Below are 22,305 nucleotides of genomic sequence, written 5' to 3'. Positions count from 1 at the left end.
CCTTAAGGATGTGTGATCGGACACAAAAGAGACACACAAAAACGTGCGTTTCCCCCTTCCCAACCTTTAATGACCTCTTTGTTTTCCTCTTCTCTCAGATTGCGATCTTGATTGGTCTAGGAATGTAATGAGCAAGGGGTTGAAAACATAGCCTCTATAGGCTCTTTGTTGTCATGCTCTCAGCTCCTGTCATGCATCAGCGTGTTTCATAAGAAAGCGAAGAACCATGCGCTTAAACATATGTTGTCACGCTTTGTGTGACTGCCCTTGTTTTATGTGAGCCATGTAGGTCTTGTCTGTACTGTATCCTGCCATTACTGTGCTTATTTTTCATTTGTTACACTGTAAGAATTTATCTTAAAGTGCAAAGTCACATACTTCAGTGCCTTCTTTTTACTGGAAAGCATAGATAGAGGCATATGTATTCTGTGAGGGCACAATCAACATCCATTTTTATCTTTACAGTGTCTCTTATATTAGACGCATCATATGTGCTGCTGTGTCTGTATAGATATTCATATTCAAAGTTGCACGTCAGCTACTCGAAAGATACTTTGATTGCTTCCTTTGATAAAATTATGGAACTAAGTAATCCCCCCTAGCTCCCTTGTTCTCCCCTTTTGCCTGCTGTTTTCAAACTGCCTCATGGGCTGAGGAAGCACTCACTTGTGGGAACCTGACTGGGATTCACTGGGCAGGCTGAATGCATTCAGCCAGTTGTCACCAACAGCCTCCATTGTCACCCCAGCTCCATTGTCCCCATTGTCACCCAAAATCAGACACACACAAGGGGAAGGCGTTTAATTGGGTGTACTCTTGAGTGCTTTCATCCCCCACTGCACACGGCTGAATGCTGAAGTAGCCAGCCTTGGGTGTGTGCCACACAAAGCACTGTAGCGTACCCATACGCACATTCAGGGTTTTAGCGATAAGCGTGTGGTAAATATTTGTTGCACAGTTGCCGGTTATCTATACAGGCCGACAGGAATTCTTTGTGTGAGAATGTGTGTGTTGTCTTTGCTGATCCTGTTTTCACAGGGAGTTTAATGTGGGAATGGTATGTAGCGGGAGATTAGGAGATCTGTGACAGAGTGTGTGTTTGAATGTCTGAATGTTGTGTACACACGTGCGGATTTAATGAACTTGTTCATTTCTTCTGTATATTGTGTTTGTACCTGTTCCTATATTGTTTTTCCATTAAGATATGGGGAACAGTTTGAATAGCTTTGCTTCGCTTTGGCTAACGCTTTCCAACTACTGACATGCTCATTTGCATGTCTCCCGTAGGCTAACACTACCTTTGAGGAGCTGGAGAGGCTGAGGACTATGGGGAAGGCCTGGGAAGAAGTTGCTCCTCAGATCTGGGCTTTCTTCCAAGATGGAGTCCAAGTCAAGATGATCCGGGTAGGGTAGTGTGTGAATGAAAAGGTGTCAGTGATTGAGGCTCTTTTAACATCAAAAGATAACCACAGAGTAGATTAACAAAATATTAGTGTCCTAATAAAGTGACCTGTCTTCAACAATCTAGTACCTATCAGTCTAATAACTTTAGATAACAGTAACATTATTGCATCTCTTGTTCTTGTCTTGGCAGGATTATTGTGTTCCTACTGGTCACTTAACCACATCTTCTTAAAAAAGAAAAAGAAAAGGTTCTTGCTTCTGTTAGTGGGGAAAAATAGTTAAGTAAGTGTGATGACCCTTCTTCCTTTCATTTCAGGACACCATCCGTAATCCTTCTGTGATGGATTTCATCGACCGGAGTCTGGAGATGGCGCCTTTCTCCTCCAAACACATCCTCAACTTCCTGCACAGCGGCCCCCCAGAGGAACGCCCAGATGACGTGCCTGATTTTGACTGGCGGGACATCTTCAACCTTACAGACCGGGTGATTCGGATGCTTAACCAGTATGGGGATGTGAGTGGCTGTTGCTTTTTTCTTGGGTGGATTTAGCATTTTCTTCCTGCGATCGCCTCTCCAGTACCAGTCTTCTGTTTTTGTGAAGTGTGTATCAGTGTGTGGAATTATACTGACTTGTCAAAGGGAGCTTGGCATTTCGAGATGAATCCAAAGTGTCAGAATAATTTTTGCAAAGTGTTTTTTTTTTAACCTTTTCACCTGTCTGACTTTGACAGTAAGAGTGCAGACTGTTGTGCAATTTTCACTTCACCTGAAAAGGTGACAGGCCTTTTCATGACATAATCCAATTATTCACAGGTCCTGTCACCCGCTGATTTCAGTGCCCTGGTTACCTAACCGCTACGTGCTCAATGCAACCCTTGACATGATCTGAACATTTAGATAGTGTCTCTGGGAACTGTAATTTGTCCCCCTGTCCAAAGACATGGAAATCCACCCAGGTGGGCCTGAGCCAGAGCAGCAAACTGGCTGTCAAATCTCTTTTGTTTACTGCTGATTGAGAGGGAGGGTAAAATAAAAGAAAAGCATCACAGACCATCTCTTGTGAGTGCCCTCCACTATGAGTGGGCCAATGTGTTTGAAACAAAGTTACCCATTTCCCTGTACAGGCTGAGCAGGATGAGAGGCCTATCACACTTGGGGGTGACACTGGGGTATCTGGGGGCATGGTTGGGTAGATTGTTGGTGCTCTCTGTTTTTGTCCAAGTTGAAGCTTACAGCACTTCTGTGTGACAGGGAGAGTGGGAACGATTGAGGCCGATTAGATACAGCTGTCACTCTGTCCACCATCTTTTATAAAGTGGCAACAATGAACGTGAGCTTGATGGCTGGCTGAGTCAGGTTGGTGGCATGCATTCAGATCTCACCACCCAGTTGGGCTGCAGTGTTGTTAGTTGGATGCTTGATTAAATGAAGGGGAGGCCTTTTGGATTTGGAGTAGTTTCAGTACGTGTTCTGGATAATGGGTTTATAAATGCATACTGTAGATGAATATACGTGGATGCATATGTGTGTTTGCACACAAAGAGGTAAATATTTTTGCTCTGGCGGGATCCCTTTTGAAACCAGGCTCTCCCTATTTGTATTCACTTACAGTGAATCGCTGTATCAGACACGGTTTTCAGTGAAGAGACAACCACTGCAATGCCACTGCACATGTGTGAAGATACACACATGTCTTTGTGACTCACTAGCCTCTGTTGTCTTTAACATTCGAGCCATTCTGTTAGGTTTGGTTTGAGTAATGGCAGTATTTGTCTGTCACTATGGAACAGCCACAAATGAAGTTTTGATATTCATAGTTCTCCAAACTGATTGAATTCAAGACGACTCTGGTAATGTACTTTTCTCTAGCACCACCTGCAGATTAAAATTTTCATTTTTGTAAAGACAGTCATGATTTTCAGTCATTTTTTCCCCTTTTGTCTTCTTATAACTTTTACTGAAGACTTTTACACCGGTTAAAAGTTTATCCTGTACGTTTTTATTCATTTGGTAACATGTCGAGGTTCCAAACCTTATTGACCATAAAGGCAGGTTAGGATTAAACACAAAGTGTTTATACACCATTTTGCATTTAATCATCATTATTAATCTCTGGTGGAGGTTTCTTCCTGTTAAAAGGGAGTTTTTCCTTCCCACTGTCGCCAAATGCTTGCTCATAGGATGTCGTCTGATTGTTGATATCTTTACCTTTCAATGTAAAGTGCCTTGAGGCAACTGTTCTTGTGATTTGGTGCTATATAAAAAAATTTGAACTGAACCGAATTTTTGATAAATGTTCATTGAATCCTCTGGTAAACTCAAGCATTGACGGCAGTGACCTGTTAGGAAACTTATTTTGAGTTTTTGAGTTGATGACTGTTTCTCTTCTGTTCCCTCTCTCGCTCCCAGTGTGTAATTCTGGATAAATTTGTGGCTCTGCCTGATGAGGATACTGTTACGTATCGGGCGTTAGGCATGCTGGAGGACAGAAAGTTCTGGGCAGGCCTCGTCTTTGTAAATATGTACTCTTGGACTACTAATCCCCCGCCTCATGTTAAGTTCAAGATCCGTATGGATATTGATGCAGTGGAACGCACCAATAAGGTCAAAGACAGGTTGGGATGAAATTCTACTTAAATTATGTATTTAATGTCACACAGTAAACATGTAGGAGCTAAATATGCGTGTATTCCTCAGGTACTGGGATCCAGGCCCCAGAGCTGATCCTATGGATGACCTCCGTTACGTTTGGGGTGGCTTCGCTTACCTGCAGGACATAATAGAGCATGCCATCATCAAGACACAGACAGGAAAGGAGCGGCCGCTGGGTGTTTACCTACAGCAGATGCCCTACCCTTGTTACGTGGATGATCTGTTAGTGGAATTATTATAATTAAAGAATGCAAATAATTACATTTAACAGTCATTGCAGATCAGAACTTTTACTTTCAAAGTATAGCAATGAATTATCTGTCCATGTGCCAAAACTGATCTGTCTTGGCAGGAAAGCTGACAACTTGTGAGATGCATGCGACAATCACTGCACATTTCTCCTTCATCACTTTTGCCCTCTTTGTCTTCCTTTAAAGCTTCATGCTGACTCTCAATCGCTGTTTCCCCATCTTCATGGTTCTGGCCTGGGTCTACTCTGTGTCCATGATTGCAAAGAGCATTGTTCTGGAGAAGGAACTGCGGTTGAAGGAGACCCTTAAGGCCATAGGGGTCACCAACGGTGTCATTTGGTCCACCTGGTTTATTGACAGCTTTATTGTGATGGGCACTAGCACAGCTCTTCTTACGGCCATCATCATGGTGAGAAAAAAGAGCTTAGCTTTTTCTAGAAGCTCCTTTTGTGTCTGGGCTTTTATTCAACTCATCCAAGCAAATATCTGATTACCAACACCACTCTCCTTATTTGCATGAAGTTGAAATTTAACCATTTAGTTTTGCACCACAATCTGGCATTTTACCAGAGGCAGTACGTGTGATTAAGTCAGTGCATCTGTTATATAACGCACCAGTAAATCATGATTTACACTGTGAATCATTACAAGTGTTTTACCTTGAAATAATAAATGGATAATAGTTTCTCACTGACCCCATAAATCATTAATGAAATAACTGTGAATACTGTGATATCATGGGAATTATGTCAGTGTCTTTGCAGTAATTTGCCGGTGAATAATTAACACTTCTAAGCCACAAGTTCTCTCATGTAGACAGCTAGTTACTCGGCAGGCACATTATTGTAAAATGGGCTGTTGTGACATCTAGTGGGAGTATTGTGTAAAAAAACAAAAAATAAATATTAAAACTTTCAAATTATGTGTGAAAATTCATTAGTATTTCTTGTTTTTGTGGTGATTATTTATTAGCTCTTCTTATCTTATATTCTCAAACTCTTCAAAAGCTTCATAATGACTTAAAACCCAGTAAATTTGGTTTTGGGGAAATAAATGAGTCTTTCACTTACCCAAGCCATCAAATATTTATATTAAAGACATTTTTCTTCCAGTGTACAAGCACACTGAGCATGACAACATCATCCATGCACTTTTTTGCCTTAATTACAGGGAGGCAGGGTGTTGAACTACAGCAACCCGATCATCCTCTTCCTGTTTCTGCTCACCTTCACCACGGCCACCATCATGCAGTGCTTCCTTCTCAGCGTCTTCTTCAACCAGGCAAACTTGGCAGCTGCTTGCTGTGGTATTATTTACTTCACCCTTTACCTTCCGCACATTTTTTGCTTCGCCTGGCAAGACCGCATCACCAAAGACATGAAGCTCCTGGTGGTGGGTGTCTCAAGTGGAAAGCATGCTTACTAATAATCACTGTTATTTAGTTTTAGTTATAGAACAGGATTAGCTCATTAGAATCATTAATACTTACACACAGTATATTATCAGCTTGATTACCAACCAAAGCTATTTCTGTTTCCTTTAAACTCTGATGCAGACTTAGGAACAGACAATAGGAATAACACATGAGACTAGAGATGGTTGACAGACTTGCTTTAAATGTCAAGCAAAGATAATCTTAGCACTGATTCCTTTCTCAGAGTCTACTATCTCAAGTGGCATTTGGGTTCGGGACAGAGTATTTGTCAAGGTATGAGGAGCAGGGTCTGGGTCTTCAGTGGGATAACATCCAGACAAGCCCGCTGGAGGGGGATGAGTTCTCCTTCCTCACTTCCATCTGCATGATGGGCCTGGACACAGTCCTCTATGGAGTTCTGGCGTGGTACCTGGACAATGTATTCCCTGGTTAGTGTGTAGGAGAATAGTGAAGGGTCTCGTTACAGCTATTTCATTAAAAATAATTGCCTTCATTTATTTAATGCGATTTGTTTTCATCATAGGACAGTATGGAATTGGCCGCCCATTTTACTTCCCCTTTCTGCCCTGTTATTGGCTCAACACTGTGGCTCCAGCTTCAGGTACGTATGCTATTTTACATTTCCGGATGCTTTTTCGTGGGAGGGTTAATTTGTTTGTGAGTGGATATTGCAGACAGATAAGAAACAGTCATAAATCCAACATATTGTTTTTGTCATCTTCAACAAACTAATTTAAATCTCATTTCCCAAAGGCAACACCAGAATGGAGTTGGATAAAAAAGGCTTTGATAATCTTGCAAACAAAGAGCAAGGAGAGCAAACAAAAGAAAAAGACGGAATCCATGATCAGGAGAATAGCCCAGAAAAAACCAAGGGTATAGAGGATCCACCTTCCTGTGAGCATCACGACCAGCGTGAGAGGCTGGGGAAGGAGAACGAGCCCGAGAAGAACCAGGAGAAAGACGGTATAACGGATGGAGCAGCTTTACCACGGTGTATAAAAATACAACACGCTTCTACATTTAACTGTCTGCTACTTTCTCAATTTAAAGAACAAATTACGGCATATTTTTCACATCTCACTATAATGATCGTAGCATGTATACAAGTCTGTTCCCTCTAAACACATGAATCAATCTGAATGACACTTCATTTATAACCTACAAAGAGTATCAGGATTATTAAAATCTGCTGTATGTATGTTGTTTACATTGCAGGTGCGTTTTTTCACTTCCAAGAAAACATAATTTATTCAACACCATTCACAAGGCTACTGAACCCTATCCTGTTACGCTAGTATCAATCCAGTACCATCTTTAGTGTCACTACTATTCATATTGATATGGTTTTTATCACTTTATACAGTGATATGATGATAATAACTTGATAAATCAACATACATGTCTGTGTTTTCATACGTGAGTGAACTAGCTTCCTCCCATAGGATGCATTTTTGCTGGTACAGTTAATTATGTATTTTATGACTTGGACTTATGTAATGTTTCTCCAGGCAAACAGCTGATTTCAATGCAGGATTAGGGCTCTCTTTCATTGCATTCACTTTGCCCCTCATTTTCCATTTATCACTGTCAACATTACCTGTGTGGGAACTCAGTGTCCTTGTATGTGTTTGCACTTGCTGACATTTGTGAACGTACACGGCTAACCCTTCAGGTTTATGCTTAGTTAATAAGTGATGGAAACGTTTCCTTTGCACTGTATGGCATTCCAGTTGGCTGAGCTCATATGTTCCTTCCTGCTTTCATTTGGGAAATATTACATTTTTTTAATTTACTGAAAAACATATATTCTGTTACTCTGTTTTGTGGAATTCAGTAGTTTTCTTTTGTCTTGCATTATTAACTCCATATCTAGACAAATGAAAGAGATGAAATGTGTCTTTGGTGTCCACAGAGCCTTACTTTGAGGCAGAGCCAGATGATCTAGTAAAGGGTGTCTGCATCAAGGACCTGGTCAAGATGTTCGGTAGTTGCTTCAGACCGGCTGTGGACGGCCTCTCCATCAGTTTCTATGAGAGCCAGATTACTGCCCTTCTGGGGCACAATGGAGCTGGAAAGACCACCACTATGTATGCCAAACAGTACATAGATGCCCATCGATGTATATCTATAGACTAAAGAAAATATACTAATATCTGTTTTCTTCTCTTCTGTCTCTCCTAGGTCTGTCTTGACTGGTATGTATCCTCCCACCTCAGGGACAGCCACCATTTATGGGAAAGACATCCGCACGGACATGGACACTATCCGACAGTCTCTGGGAATGTGTCCTCAACACAACGTCCTTTTTCAGTAGTATGTACTTCCTCACATATTAATAACAGAAGTAGTTTTTGGACATGTTACATGAGCAAACGGATATAAAGATAGCACCGTACTGTATAGCTGGATCACTGTTTCCTTGTCTTTCTCTTGCTCTTTATCAGTATGACTGTGGCAGAGCACATCCTCTTCTACTCTCTGCTGAAAGGCCGTCCAATAGCAGAGGCTGAGGAGGAGGTGGAGAACATGCTGCAGGATCTGGGTCTTCCTCACAAGAGAGATGTACTGACCCAGAACCTTTCAGGTGTGTTTGGAAGCAGATGCACACATAAATCTATCAAAGCTCACTGTAGTGCGGGCTACACACACACAATAATGTACTCCCCATCAATAAATGATGGTGTTCTGTTCAAGGGGGCATGCAGAGGAAGCTGTCTGTTGCTCTGGCTTTTGTTGGCGGGGCCAAGGTGGTGATCCTGGACGAGCCCACATCTGGGGTGGATCCCTACTCCAGACGTTCTATCTGGGACCTGCTACTCAAATACCGTGCAGGTAACACTGATCCTTACTGATTTTAGAGGAGTATTGGTATAAATACTTTAAAAACCAGTAAGCCAGTGTTGTATATGCGATTGTAGATTGTACTAAGAAAACATTATTATGTGTTACACGAAAATATTCCGGGCACAAGAGTGTTCATACAGAGAATTAATTACCCAACCCGACTATTCACATTAGAAGAAATCTAAAATGAAAATCATTAAACACACTTAGCTCGACCTGTTACACAACATGGCCTGTAGAGGTTAGACGATGAATACATCTGACTGGTTTGTCTAGACGGGCCACAAATAATTAAGCTTAGATCCTGCACAAATCATTATAGCAACAAAACCACTACCAACAGCACGTATTACACTTTTCTGGCATACCTGACGCCTCATAAACTTTAACCTTGCTGAACTAAAACTTTAAAGTGAAATATATAATAAATGATATATTTTCTATTACAACTGACAGATGCCTCCAGTATAACATGGATGACTGTGTTTAATATATTCTTGGGCCGGAAGGATTTATGACACCACAATCAGACCAGCTCCACTGAAATCGCCATAATAAAAACGAGTTATTACTCAGCTTTGAAAAGCTTTTCTTAAATCAAACGCATATTTCCATTATTCAGCCTCTCTTTATTAAATTCTCTCTCTCTGTGCTGTTTGCAGGGCGCACAGTGATCATGTCCACCCATCACATGGATGAGGCTGACCTGCTGAGCGACCGCGTGGCTATCATTTCTCAGGGTCGCCTCTACTGCTGCGGTTCCCCAATCTTCTTAAAGAACTGTTTTGGTGCTGGATTCTACCTCACTCTTGTACGCCGCATGAAGCATAACACTCTCAAGGTGGGAACTAAGGAAGAGGGAACCTGTTGTATATTTGTGCATTATCCTTTTTAAAGTTATAGATGTTGTAGTTTTGCAAATTAAAGTAAACCTGGTTTAAAGTTAAGTTCCTTCCTCCTTATAACATTTGTAAAACCCCCAACATTACAAAGAAAACACAGCGGGATTTCTTATTTTTCTGGTGGTATATTTAACACTGCGACACAGCGATTTCTCATTAATATCTTGTTACGGTGTCCTTCAGCCTAGCTGTGACTGCACAGAGGATTGCTCGTGTGTGTGCTCGAAATGTTCGACATTTAAAGCGAACCGGGAGGAGAGTCACACCCCTGACAGACAGATGGATGGTAAGTCACATTTAGAGGACTTACCGTGGGAAAAGCTGGCCATTAATTCATTATATTATTAGTATCAGAGATCACTTCGTTATGCCGACACTATTGTCATTTTCGTTGAACCTGTTTTTAGGCTATTAATCTAATTATTAAGACTATAGGGCACACTCCCTTTGTCATGTTGATGAATAATACCTTTACAATGGATTGCAGTCACTCTGGTTACTGTATCTGCTGACAACACACCTAGAAACACCTTGTATTCACTGTGAAATACTGTGACCTATAAAATTAAATCATTAGCATTAGGTAGTGCGAAAATTAAGTGCACTGAGTAACAGATTAAATGCAAAGAATAATGTGTAAAAGGCTGATTTAAGGCAAAATATATTTCTTATCTTATCTTCTTATCTGCAGGTAACATGGAAAGCATCACAGCCTTGGTCCATCATCATGTGCCCCAGGCCCGTCTGATCGAGGCTATTGGCCAGGAGCTCACCTTTCTTCTGCCCAATCGTAACTTCCAGCCCAGGGCTTATGCTAGCCTCTTCAGGGAGTTGGAGGAAACTCTCTTGGACATCGGCCTCAGCAGCTTTGGAGTGTCTGACACGTCTCTGGAGGAGGTGTGTGGAAAAAAATAACCCTGAAAGTAAAAGCAGTAGTTTCATGCAGTTACAATAATAGGAATAATATCAATAGTCATTTACATTTGCAAATTAACATTGTGACTCCATAACTAAAACTAGAAATAAAGAAGCAAAAAATAATTATTATATCTTTAAAAACTGGCAATCTGTCACTGCCTGACTGTCTCTGTAAAAAGATACATTTTATATGTTTTTTTCATTAAAATTTCTTCGTCTTATGTCCTGAAATTAAAATGGATAAATGGGGTTTTTTTTTGCAGATCTTTCTGAAGGTCACTGCAGATGGGAATGCAACCAAGAGGAAATGTTTTCAAGGTAAAGCATGAACAAACTGTACAAAGAGCTCAATCTAGGGCAGAATTTTCTTTTCACCACTTCTTTTCTTCCTGTTGATTTATCAAAGCCTGATTGGAGCCTGACAGTTCGGATTGTTTTCTCAGTCCACCCATAATCATGTTTTATGTCCTTCATATCCATTCTTTAACTCTCTCAGACAACAAATCATGGCAACAGATTTCTCGAGCTAGTCTCTGTGGATTCAACAGAGTCGCTGTTGATATGGAACCGCTAAAAGGTGACAGCGTCTTTAAGCTCACAGCTCTGGCCAGTAGCTGCTGTTGTGAGGAAAACAACAGTTATTGTGAAGGTTACACTAAAAAGGAAATAACATAAAGAGATTTCTGTATGGTAAAAATGAAAGTACTTACTAATAGCTAGTTAGCCTAGCATATATAAAAAATATGAAAAAGCTGACAAAACATTTGTAAAAAAGTTTTCAAAAGCTTAGAAACATTTTATACACAAAGGAAGTGACCATTAATTACTCTGGTACATAACGGCTCCATTAGTAGATTTGAAAAGACTAACATACAAAGCCATGCTAGCTGTTTCCTTCTGCTTGTAGCATTTGTTTTCAGCTAACTAGAACCTCACCAGGCCAGAAAATCCTATCAGTCACTGATGAAACTCTAACATTTAAGATTATAAGATGCTCTTTTAATCTCTTTTTATGTATTTGTTTCTACTACTTATTTTGGCAAAGGTTATTCCTGGCAACAGTGTAATGCAGAGAGCTTCAGCTTTGCTATTAGGCCAGCCAAAGTCAGGCTAATGAGCACTGCTGGCAAATGCTTTTCGGTCACAGTGAAGACTAAAGATGCTTGGCTAGCTCACCGGCGGCTGTAATTTAGCATTGAGATCTCTGGTGGAAGTAATTTTAATTTAAGCTTTTATTTCAGAGTCCAATGGCCAGAGTACATGTGACACCTCAGAAGGCAGTGCAGGCAGAGGATCTTACCAGGTCAGAGGCCTCTGTCTGACCACCAAACAATTCTTTGCTCTGGTAATCAAGAGGTTGCATCATGCCACACGCTCTTACAAAGACTTCATTGCCCAGGTAACCTTCTTATTTTTTGATATCTTAATAAAAGACGTTATTATTATCATTATTATTATTTTAAGAACTACCATTACCTTGGATGGCTGTGGAAACAAGCAAAGTGCACTATGCGTTTCAGCTGTGTAAGATTGTTTTTTGTGTCTCTGTCTTTCGTAGATTGTCCTGCCTGCCAGTTTTGTTTTCCTGGCATTGACATTCACTCTGATCGTTCCACCTTTTGGAGAGTATCCGAGCCTGACCCTCAGCCCATGGATGTATGGACAACAATACACCTTCTTCAGGTGTGCACTAGGCCATCATGAAAGGTTTAGCTGTTATGAGGAGATGTCACTGTTCAGTTGGGTTGATCAGTCTGGCGCAAATAAAACATCTTTCAACAAATGTTTGTGTAAAATGTGTAAATGGACAGAATTTTCAGATTTTTGCTATTTGTTATTCATTACATTTTACCAAATGTAGTAATGAGCGCCCTCCAGATGCTCAGATGAGGTACTTCGGTGAGGTGTTGTTGGACAAGCCCGGCTTTGGGACTCGGTGCATGGCGGATGAACCGCTGGAGTAAGTCAACTTAACAGAACTGGCGGTTCTTGCACTGTCTTGTGTGTGTTTTTTGTTTAACATTAGTTCCTTTCCTCCATTGGAAGAGATTTCCCATGTAACAACATCACCACAGAATGGGAGATGCCCTTGGTCAACCCTGCCCTCATAGAAATGCTGGCTGGCACAGAGTGGAGCTCCCTGAGACCGTCTCCACAATGCCAGTGCAGCACACCTACAAAACTCACCATGCTTCCTGTGTGTCCTGATGGAGCTGGAGGGCTGCCACCTCCACAGGTAGGTTACGTAACCGATACTGAACATGACCACCTTATGTGCATGCAATTATATAAGTACAACGCTAAGATCCATAAGTGGAATTACATCTGCATTCGATCCACTGCTGCTGACAAGTGTTAACAGAGAAATCCTGTTCCTATTCCTCAGAGGATCCAGTCAACAGGAGATGTCCTCATGGACCTAACAGGCAGGAATATTTCAGACTACCTGGTGAAAACCTACCCCAGAATCATCAGAACCAGGTGTTTTGGACAAGTTCATGTCAGTTGTTTTAATATACCCCAGGGTGAAAACAATATCTAATTTCTGCATCTGATTTTTTTTCAGCTTGAAAAGCAAATACTGGGTGAATGAACAAAGGTAATTTAAATTTGAATCAAACTAATTTATTGGAAAATCCATTTCAGTCCAAATAGTGGAAATGTCTGACATGGTTGAAGTGCACCTCATAGACGTTGTGTTATGTGCAGTGGTATGCTTCTCCCTCTAGTGGTTGAAATAAGGTAATAATTTAAGTATGAAAGCAGGCAGATTACTGAAATTCTCTGTCAAAGGGATTTTCTGTGTGGCATCCAGGTACGGGGGTATATCAGTGGGAGCACAGCTCCCTGTTTTAGGGGTGGAGCCAAAGACCATCCAGGATGTAGCAGGTCAGCTGGGACGACTGCTCAATGTAACAGGGGTAAGCCTTTGAAGCCAAATACTGTTTTTTTTCTGTTTAGGGTCTGAGTCATTGCATGCGCTTTATCTCAGTTTCTGCATGTTTATCACTTTGCTCCTTTGTGGTTATTTTTTTAACCCTCAAATTTTTGCTTGCAGGGAAAATATTCAAAACAAACTCTAAACGACATAGGGACGTTCTTTAGGTACATGGAGACTGAAAACAATGTCAAGGTCAGTTAATTAAATGAAAGCTTTGTCTCTAAAATTAACTTGCCTACACAATATGAGAGATCATGCTGTAGTTTGATATTAGGAATCATCAGCAGCATCTATTCCTTTTTGCAGGTGTGGTATAACAATAAGGGCTGGCATGCCATGGTATCTTTTATGAACGTGGCCAACAATGCAATCCTCCGTGCAAACCTGCCCAGAGAAGCTAACCTTGCTGAATATGGAATGACTGCCATCAACCATCCTCTAAACCTCACCAAAGAACAGCTCTCTGAGATCACTGTGTGAGTCAACGTCAACCAAGTAGTTATCACCCCATCTTATTTCAAGGGCTTTTTAAGAGAGCCAAAAAAAGATATTTGTTGCACAAAGATCTCCACAAAAAATACAAAAAAAAAGAAAACAAGACAACATTAAATATGACCGCATTTTTGGAAACTGATCCATCTCTCTCTTATTTTCCCAGTCTGACCACTTCAGTGGATGCAGTGGTGGCCATTTGTGTCATCTTTGCCATGTCCTTTGTCCCAGCCAGCTTTGTCCTCTATCTCATCCAGGAGAGGGTCACTCAGGCCAAACACCTGCAGTTTGTCAGTGGTGTCAGTCCACTGGTGTACTGGATGGCCAACTTTCTGTGGGACATGGTAGTGCAGCAGCATTACATTAAGACTGTGACAGTGGCTGAGATTTCAGTACAATCAAGAAGATTCGTCAGTAGCTTTTTGCAAACACTGGTATTTCTGTGACTCTCTTCAGGTTAATTATTCCATCAGTGCAGCAATGGTGGTGGAAATTTTCATCTTTTTCGACAGGAAGTGCTACACCTCACCAACAAACCTCCAACCATTAATTGCTCTGCTTATGCTTTACGGGTAAGCTTTAATCTTTTTAGTTTACTGTTTTACATGTGTGATTTTAGTAACTAACGGTGTAATAATTATGGATGTGCATGACTAGATGAATAATTGTCACTGATCAAACTAGTCGGTGCCAGACGTACTAGTCATTTAATCCAGTTCTTAACATTCTAATTGATTCCCAGTGCCAGTAAACTGTCTTAGCTGTTATTCAGCCATCTGCCACCAGGTGGAGCTGCAGCCCAAACAACATTGTGGAAAAATGTTACAGTTTTTCTCAGTCGCTTTGGTGCGTTTCTCAGAACACCATCAACATTTGCACAGCAGTTAGTGCATTTCCCAAAACAATTAGTGCAAACTGCAAAACCTAGTGGATAGCCTGCAAAAGCACGTCACATGCACAGAATTGATTATCCATACCGCAAAAGCAAGTATCCATGTCAATGAAACTGCCAGTGCCATCAAAATGAAAAGTCTTGACACCATCTGTATGAACAAGATAGTCAAATGGCATTGTCATGTTTCCACTATGACAGTTTATAATTTCAGTGTTTCCCATTGCAAAAACAATTGGTGACACCTGAAAATGCTGACGACAGCACTATGGCCTACCTGTACAGCCATCTGAAATGTGCAGTGAAGTCACTGTAGATGTTATGGGAGTCTTGGGAGTAACTGAGACACTGAATACGTACGTTTCACATTTCCATTGTGTAGAAGTGTTTGTAATCCTACAGAATTGTGCAAAAGAAAAATATGCTACAGTCACTTGTTCACTGTAGAATACATGTAAACATAAAATCACCCATTTGGTAGAGCTGTGCACTAATGTGAACAATAAACAGCACATGTAACAGTACAGTAAATCATTCTGGCACATCCAGACGTTCCTGTCTGTCTGGCCACATATTTTCATCTACATCACAACAGATGTTATCCCTCGCAATGCAGCGAGGAAAGTATCTCCTGGAGTGGCGAATCCATCCTCTGCAGGACTCTGCTGTGATGTCATCACAAGCTTTTGTAGATTCAGTATGCACCTTATGCAAATCCTGTCTGTTGGTTTACATTCTATATATACTTGTAGAGTAGGGGATACTGTAACGTGATTCACCTATGACTGGGTAGAAGAGGCTTTTCATTGGTTGCAAGTAAGAGTAACACACACCAATTTTCATTAGTGTGAGTTAAGGTTCACCTGAGAAAAGTAATTTATGGAGATTTTCATGGAAACTCCTTAAAAATAGGGTTTTCAAAATGGGTGTACAAATTGTTTGACAAGATGTTCAACAATTTTGAGTGCACTGACACAAGCAATGAAATGAAGACTATTAGTTGTATGGACAATGACTATTCAGCCGGTACAAGTATAAATAATTGTGACATTCATGATAGAAGCAAGGAGATAGTGATGAATAGCAAGTCAAAAGTGACCATTCTTTAGATATTTGTACTTACTCAACTGCTTCATGTCCAAAGGCATTTGCCTTTGGACGAAATGAACATGAAACCGCCACAAGGTTGTGCCAAAACGACTACATGTTGTGGAGGTTGAACTAACTGTTGTGCAAAGTTTAATTCTGTTGTGAGAAATGCACCAAAGCAACTGAGAAAAACTGTAATCTAGGCATGAAATTTTTGTTATTTTTTGAGATTTTCTGAAGGCAAAAGAATAAGATTGTGGAAACAAGTGGTTAAATGAGCTTTCTCTCCCTCAGAGATAGGGTGAGGAGTTCAGTCATTCGGGAGGGGCTCATCGTAGAGCTGTTACTCCTTTATATTGAATGGAGGCAGGTGAGGTGGTTGCCTACTGGGTGAGGAGGACACAGGGTAGATCCAGAACACGCTGGAGTTCCCAGGCCACATCTCTCGGCTAGCCTGGAAAATCCTTGTTGTTCCCCCAAATGAGGTGGAAGATGTGGCTAGGTTTCTCTGCTTAGGCTGCCGCCCCAGACAAGGACGGATGATTTATTGTTTCTTGTTATTTCAGATTTGCAAATTTTATTGTGGTTATTTTATTGGTTGTCATTAATTGCAGAACAATGTGCTTCATTAACAATGCACGGCCAGTGCTGTGCACAACACTTTTTATCTGCAATTTATTTGTTTTTTTAATGTTAATTTGTGACATTTTAATAATGTGTAAGCATCTTTTGTAGTAAAGTGTTTTCATATCATATTTAATATCAGTTTATTCTTCTACTTCTGTGACCGTTTGGACTGTAACGTGCAGTGTTCATAATGAATGACGTGAGACACACAGTGAAACAGCATGATTGAAGAACGTGAAGAACGCCCATTAAACAGTCCTCAAATTTAGCTCGATAGTTAGCTAGTTTCTTAGTTTTAGATTAGTCATTCTAACTTTTTCTTCTCTTTTAATCGACTGAGAAATTAGTCATCACCTGCAGTCACTAGTAATAATGTCGTATTGTCACAGCCACATTGTTTGAAAATGGTGAAAATGACATCTAAAGCAGCCAGTCTCTGATGTGTGATCCAGTTTTCCATAGACATTTGTGTCCTGCAGTAACCTAATGTAATTACACTAAATGTCACAACATAAACTCCAGCCTGTCCTCTAAGAGCTACATTAGATTTGTATTCTTGTGAAATACAGACAAAACAAGAAGAAAGTAGATCTGAATCAAAAGGAAACTTCAAGCATACTTCTTGAATTAATTTCACAGCTGACTGGTTTTCTAATATTGCATATATCTATCACATATTTATTCTAATATTATTTTATTATTGATTGGTTTTGAGTTTGGTCTACATGGGTAGAGTTTTTATAATCTTCCTCTGGTAAATATTTCCTATCATCTGGCCTCAATATGAGCTACTGCATCACTGAATTCTTATTAAACTCGTGTATATCAGGTTTTCACTACATTGCCTGGCTGGGTCATTAAATACCATGTCAAGTAAAAATATTTGCAGCATTTTTGTTTATTTGGCAAAGATTTGGAGAGCACATACTGTCAAAAAACCATAAAATGTGATCTATTGCAGCGTTTTCCTCTCATCAGCATCAAGCATTGGGCTTTCCCTTTAATTGATCCTTTTTCTAATCTCCCTCCTCTCTCAGCTGGTCTGTGACACCCATGATGTACCCCATGTCATACGTGTTCAGTGTCCCGAGCACAGCCTACGTCTCTTTGTCATGTATCAACCTCTTCATTGGCATCAACAGCAGTGCCATTACCTTCATCCTGGACCTGTTTGAGAGCAACACGGTAAGTCCAGTAGGTTTGTTTCTACCACTTCAACCAATTTTAATGTCAAACTCAATATTACATGTTGGGTTTCTATCTAGGCTCTGTATGGGTTCAACCAGCTGTTGAAGAGCGTGATGCTGATGTTCCCCCATTACTGCCTGGGCCGAGGTCTCATAGACATGGCTATGAACCAAGCTATAAGTGATGTCTATGCCCGCTTTGGTAATTATGAACCACGCAGACTCATACCCCTCAAATATATGTAGCTATAAAATATCCTACAATGTCTTTTTAATAAGGAGGTCATCAGAAATCTCATACCACACATTTGCCACCATGACCCGAAGCAGCTGCAGTGTTGTATCAGACTGGAAAGACTGCTTAGGCAACAAGATCCCCTGGAACAGAATTAGCATTATTGCTATGCAAATGTGAACTAAAGATGCAACATGAAATATTAATGATGTGTATCTAACGGTTCATGCATTCCAGTGTTTTCCACATTAAATAGGCTGGAGAAACTTACATGAAAAGCACCAACTGGGAAAAACATTTATAGGAATGTTGTTTCTACATTTTCTCAGGTGAGGACTACAGTCCAGATCCCTATAACTGGGATTTTATTGGGAAGAACCTGTTCTGCATGGGTGTTGAGGGATTTGTCTATTTCATCATTAATATTCTCTTCCAGTATCGCTTCTTCCTGAATAACTGGCAAGTAAATGTGTTACCAAACTTATTAGATGCACATGAATAAATGCTATTTGAAATTTACACATGTGATGAAAGTCATTGTCCAGATAACACACCAAATCAAACCATGACTGAGTAGCAATTTTTTTTCCGCTGGCAGGATACCCAATTGCCCAAAGCCTCACATTTTGGATGAAGACGTGGATGTTGGAGAGGAAAGACAGCGAATTTATCAGAGTGGAAAATCAAATGACATTTTACATGTGAGAGACTTGTCCAAGGTCAGTGTTAGTCTTTATTAGGACACACTGTGGACAACAAAGAAAGAAAACTGATATTGGAGAAAGATTTCAAACCGACTGTTTGAGCTTTATTTTTGTTCTGATGTTCTCTTACCAGACTTACACAGGAACAATTATCCCTGCAGTAGACCGAATCTGTGTCGGAGTATCACCTGGAGAGGTTTGTAGAGGTTTGGTTAAACTGATATATGGTATGGTATGTTACCGTTAAGGCTGTCTTTTTCTGCTTCCAAATATCCACAGTGCTTCGGTCTCCTGGGGGTAAATGGAGCTGGGAAAACCACAACCTTTAAGATGTTGACTGGAGACATTAATGTCACCTCAGGAGAAGCCTCGGTTGCAGGTTACAGGTTTGTACATCGCAGTTGTTCCGTGCTGAATTTGAGCATTGATGTCGAATACATTTAGTTGCTGATAATCGCCGTTGTTTTAAGTTTCTGTGATGGTGGGTGAAAAAGAAGGTTTGATACACTTCACCTATCTGCATAAATCTCTCACAGCATTTTGACCAATATCCTGGATGTCCATCAGAACATGGGTTACTGCCCTCAGTTTGATGCCATAGATGAGCTGCTGACAGGCAGAGAACACCTACACCTCTACGCCCGCCTTCGTGGAGTGCCAGAGTCTGAGATCAGCAGGGTGAGATGCAGAACTAGGTCTGACAGTTGATGGGTGAAGTTTTGTTGTGACATTATTTTAAAATGGGGAACTTTATCTTCTTCTAACTTAGGTTGCAGAGTGGGCCATCCAGAAGCTGGGTCTCTCAGAATATGCAGGTCACAGTGCAGGGACCTACAGCGGAGGTAACAGGAGGAAACTCTCCACAGCCATTGCAATGATTGGCTGTCCTGCTCTGGTGCTGCTGGTGAGTCCAACAATAACAGGATTAGTGGGTTATGAGTGGATATTACAGTTATAAGAATATTAAGCAGATAATGGACAAAATTCAGATGTGCCAAAGCTAATTTGTTTATTGTTCCTGCACTTTAGGATGAGCCTACTACAGGTATGGACCCTCTCTCCAGACGTTTTCTGTGGAACTCCATCATGAGTGTTATTCAGGACAAAAGAGCCGTGGTCCTCACGTCACACAGGTAAAGCATATATTTTAACATAAACAAATACATATGGATAACTGACATATAAAACAAAAAAATCTGAATGCTTGACCCCTACGTTCCACAGCTGTGTTATGCCGTGGGGGTATTATGCTGACACATTTCGTTGCTTTAGAGCAGAGATGTCAAACTTTACACTGTAGGCCACACTTTGATCTTAAGTGGTCTGGTCCAAAAAGAAGTTTTGGAAGTGTAAAGAAGTTCTGCCTTTTAATTATTTATTTATACTTAATTACTTTGGTGTATGAAAGGCCAGAGAGCAGGTCTTCATCAGTAGCGAAAGCTGCAAAAAGGCCTAAACATGTACGCCCTACTTCGCATTTTCCAAAGCTGTCCAGCAGGCAGTCTTTACTGTGCCAATTCTGGTCCCCAAGCCTTATGTTTAACACCCATGCCTTAGAGGCATCTTCTGGGACAGTACCCCCAATAATAGGGCATAATGGGTTTAATACTCTGGGCTATTTCCCCAGAGAAAATGCAGAAAGGAAGACGGAAAAGTAAATCATATGCCATAAGTCAGAGAGAACCTTACTGCATTATATTCCTTTGCATTTTGAATTCACATCTGGTGAATGAATTTTGTTTTTTACTCCATAAACCAATGCACAAAATCTCACTAGGAAGCAGGAAATAATGCGTTTGTCACTTAAAAACTCCTACAGGAAAACCATCCACCCTACCGCTTTAAAGTCCCCACTCCCAGTGTCCAGATAATACATATGCCCTTTACAACTTACGCTGAGGCAATACTAGCAGTATATGGTGACCAAATAACTTACAAAGACACTTTATCTTATTCTGATCTTCTGATTTCTCACCTGTCTCTCTGTATTATGTGTGTACACATGTGAGTGAGCACGGCATCTAATTGTTATGATTTTCTTTCCAGTATGGAGGAATGTGAGGCACTGTGTACGCGCTTGGCCATTATGGTTAATGGATCCTTCAAGTGTTTGGGAACTATTCAGCATCTCAAATACAAGTTGGTCATTTTACTTTATTATTTATTCATATAACAAAATACCTGATCTTCATTTTCCTCCTTTCCTATCCACCAGTGTTTCAGTAACTATTTCACTAAAAGTGCCAGTCTTTTTGCACACTTTAGATTTGGCGATGGCTACGTGGTCACCATGAAGATCAGGGCGTCTAAGCCCGGTTGTGCCCCAGACTTGAACCCTGCTGAAGCGTTCATGGAAAGCACCTTCCCTGGCTGCATCCAGAGAGAGAAACACTACAACACTCTACAGTACAAGATCTCCTCATCCTCCCTGGCTAGGATCTTTCAGATGGTCCTGGCTAATAAGGAGAAACTCAAAATAGAGGACTACTCAGTGTCACAAACCACTCTCGACCAGGTAAATAGGTGCAGAAATGCACAACACAATGAATTATAAAATGGCAAAAAGATCCATTTCATTATGTTGCAAGAGCATTTCGGTCTTATTTTAACCTCCTTTTGCATTTTGTGGCTTGAAAAATGTCTCCCAATCAAATCTTTGTTTTTGTTTCTTTGTCCCTGCAGGTGTTTGTGAATTTTGCCAAACAGCAGTCAAGAGAGGATGAAAGTATTGTATTGCATCCAAAAGCTGCTGGAGCCCAGCGATATATTGATACCACACCCATCAAGTCTTTGGGGAGGTGAACTTAATTTAATGAGCTCAGCTGGAAGAGAGCTGATCATTTTTTATGTCATTGGCAGCCAGTGTTCAAAGTCCTATTGATGTGTGTACTTTGAGGGGACTGAAAGCTAGTAGGCATAATTGGGCCACCTTTTGATTTGAGACAGTCTGCAGAAAAATCCCTCCCAACCCAACAGACACCAGTGACAGGCGCATCATTTTTTGGATGTCAACAGAGGATGAACTTTTGGTTTCCAACTTTTGCGGAAAAGAAGTCCTTTGTGTTTTAAATCCACGTTTGATGGAGTCTTTTGAACGTTGCAGTCGATCTGTTGCATCTTCTAACCTCACAGCGCAGCCTGTGAAGAAGTCAATCCCTTAAACTGATTTCACTCGTGGCAAAAGTGCATGCTGCTCGATTTTGCTTCTCCGGTAAACAATGTTAGCGGGCTTTGACTTTTTGGACACTGTGGAGCATTTCTGTGCCTGCCTGCTATTTGTTCCACATTCTGCTCACCTTTTAGGCCTTTAACTGATGAAATATGAAAAAAAACAACCTTCAATGTCGGTGTGTAAAGAAAGCATAGATTGTTTATATATATATATTTTTGCTTCAGATGCCAAGCAAGATTCACTTTCACTGCCTTCTTTAGATATGTGGAGTAAGGGCTCAGAGAGGCAAAGGCTTAGCACCCTATTGATGCAGTATTACTTGAAGCATCACGAGATTTATTGGTGATCTGTGCAATACAGCTCATAATCATTACAAAATCCTTCTTGCACTGTTAAATACATTTCATTAATATGATCTCTTTATGCCATTAATTTTTAATTTTTGCGCTTTGTCCTCATGATTTGTTTGCAGCACCTAGTGTCATTAGAAGATGATGGCGTGTTTCTGTGAGGCAGAGTATAATAAATAATAAAGTGTGTTTTCTTTAAGATGTGG

General features: G+C 40.6%; 1 protein-coding gene across 2 annotated transcripts in view; it reads left to right on the top strand.

The window, feature by feature from the left end:
- Window positions 1-22,298, top strand: part of abca4a (ATP-binding cassette, sub-family A (ABC1), member 4a) — a 32,343-nt gene extending 10,045 nt beyond the window's left edge. The window contains exons 11-51 of one of the 2 annotated variants that reach the window (XM_063484057.1): window positions 1,288-1,404; window positions 1,721-1,918; window positions 3,815-4,020; window positions 4,103-4,279; window positions 4,495-4,717; window positions 5,479-5,700; window positions 5,967-6,171; window positions 6,267-6,344; window positions 6,497-6,709; window positions 7,659-7,833; window positions 7,928-8,059; window positions 8,191-8,330; window positions 8,441-8,578; window positions 9,253-9,431; window positions 9,676-9,778; window positions 10,184-10,389; window positions 10,674-10,728; window positions 10,907-10,987; window positions 11,652-11,809; window positions 11,969-12,093; window positions 12,272-12,370; window positions 12,457-12,646; window positions 12,797-12,891; window positions 12,977-13,009; window positions 13,226-13,331; window positions 13,469-13,543; window positions 13,658-13,827; window positions 14,010-14,187; window positions 14,300-14,415; window positions 17,489-17,636; window positions 17,717-17,840; window positions 18,203-18,332; window positions 18,472-18,592; window positions 18,711-18,773; window positions 18,857-18,963; window positions 19,114-19,255; window positions 19,347-19,481; window positions 19,607-19,710; window positions 20,624-20,716; window positions 20,843-21,092; window positions 21,260-22,298. In XM_063484057.1, coding sequence (XP_063340127.1) covers window positions 1,288-1,404; window positions 1,721-1,918; window positions 3,815-4,020; window positions 4,103-4,279; window positions 4,495-4,717; window positions 5,479-5,700; window positions 5,967-6,171; window positions 6,267-6,344; window positions 6,497-6,709; window positions 7,659-7,833; window positions 7,928-8,059; window positions 8,191-8,330; window positions 8,441-8,578; window positions 9,253-9,431; window positions 9,676-9,778; window positions 10,184-10,389; window positions 10,674-10,728; window positions 10,907-10,987; window positions 11,652-11,809; window positions 11,969-12,093; window positions 12,272-12,370; window positions 12,457-12,646; window positions 12,797-12,891; window positions 12,977-13,009; window positions 13,226-13,331; window positions 13,469-13,543; window positions 13,658-13,827; window positions 14,010-14,187; window positions 14,300-14,415; window positions 17,489-17,636; window positions 17,717-17,840; window positions 18,203-18,332; window positions 18,472-18,592; window positions 18,711-18,773; window positions 18,857-18,963; window positions 19,114-19,255; window positions 19,347-19,481; window positions 19,607-19,710; window positions 20,624-20,716; window positions 20,843-21,092; window positions 21,260-21,379 — 5,730 coding nt within the window. In that variant the 3' untranslated portion in view covers window positions 21,380-22,298. The remainder of the gene's footprint in view (window positions 1-1,287; window positions 1,405-1,720; window positions 1,919-3,814; window positions 4,021-4,102; window positions 4,280-4,494; window positions 4,718-5,478; window positions 5,701-5,966; window positions 6,172-6,266; window positions 6,345-6,496; window positions 6,710-7,658; window positions 7,834-7,927; window positions 8,060-8,190; window positions 8,331-8,440; window positions 8,579-9,252; window positions 9,432-9,675; window positions 9,779-10,183; window positions 10,390-10,673; window positions 10,729-10,906; window positions 10,988-11,651; window positions 11,810-11,968; window positions 12,094-12,271; window positions 12,371-12,456; window positions 12,647-12,796; window positions 12,892-12,976; window positions 13,010-13,225; window positions 13,332-13,468; window positions 13,544-13,657; window positions 13,828-14,009; window positions 14,188-14,299; window positions 14,416-17,488; window positions 17,637-17,716; window positions 17,841-18,202; window positions 18,333-18,471; window positions 18,593-18,710; window positions 18,774-18,856; window positions 18,964-19,113; window positions 19,256-19,346; window positions 19,482-19,606; window positions 19,711-20,623; window positions 20,717-20,842; window positions 21,093-21,259) is intronic. The other variant, XM_063484058.1, reaches the window with a different exon arrangement.
- The last annotated feature ends 7 nt before the right edge of the window (window positions 22,299-22,305 follow it).

This window comes from Pelmatolapia mariae, linkage group LG9, assembly GCF_036321145.2.
Source record: "Pelmatolapia mariae isolate MD_Pm_ZW linkage group LG9, Pm_UMD_F_2, whole genome shotgun sequence".
NCBI lineage: Eukaryota > Metazoa > Chordata > Actinopteri > Cichliformes > Cichlidae > Pelmatolapia > Pelmatolapia mariae.
This window is presented reverse-complemented; position numbering and strand designations above follow the sequence as displayed.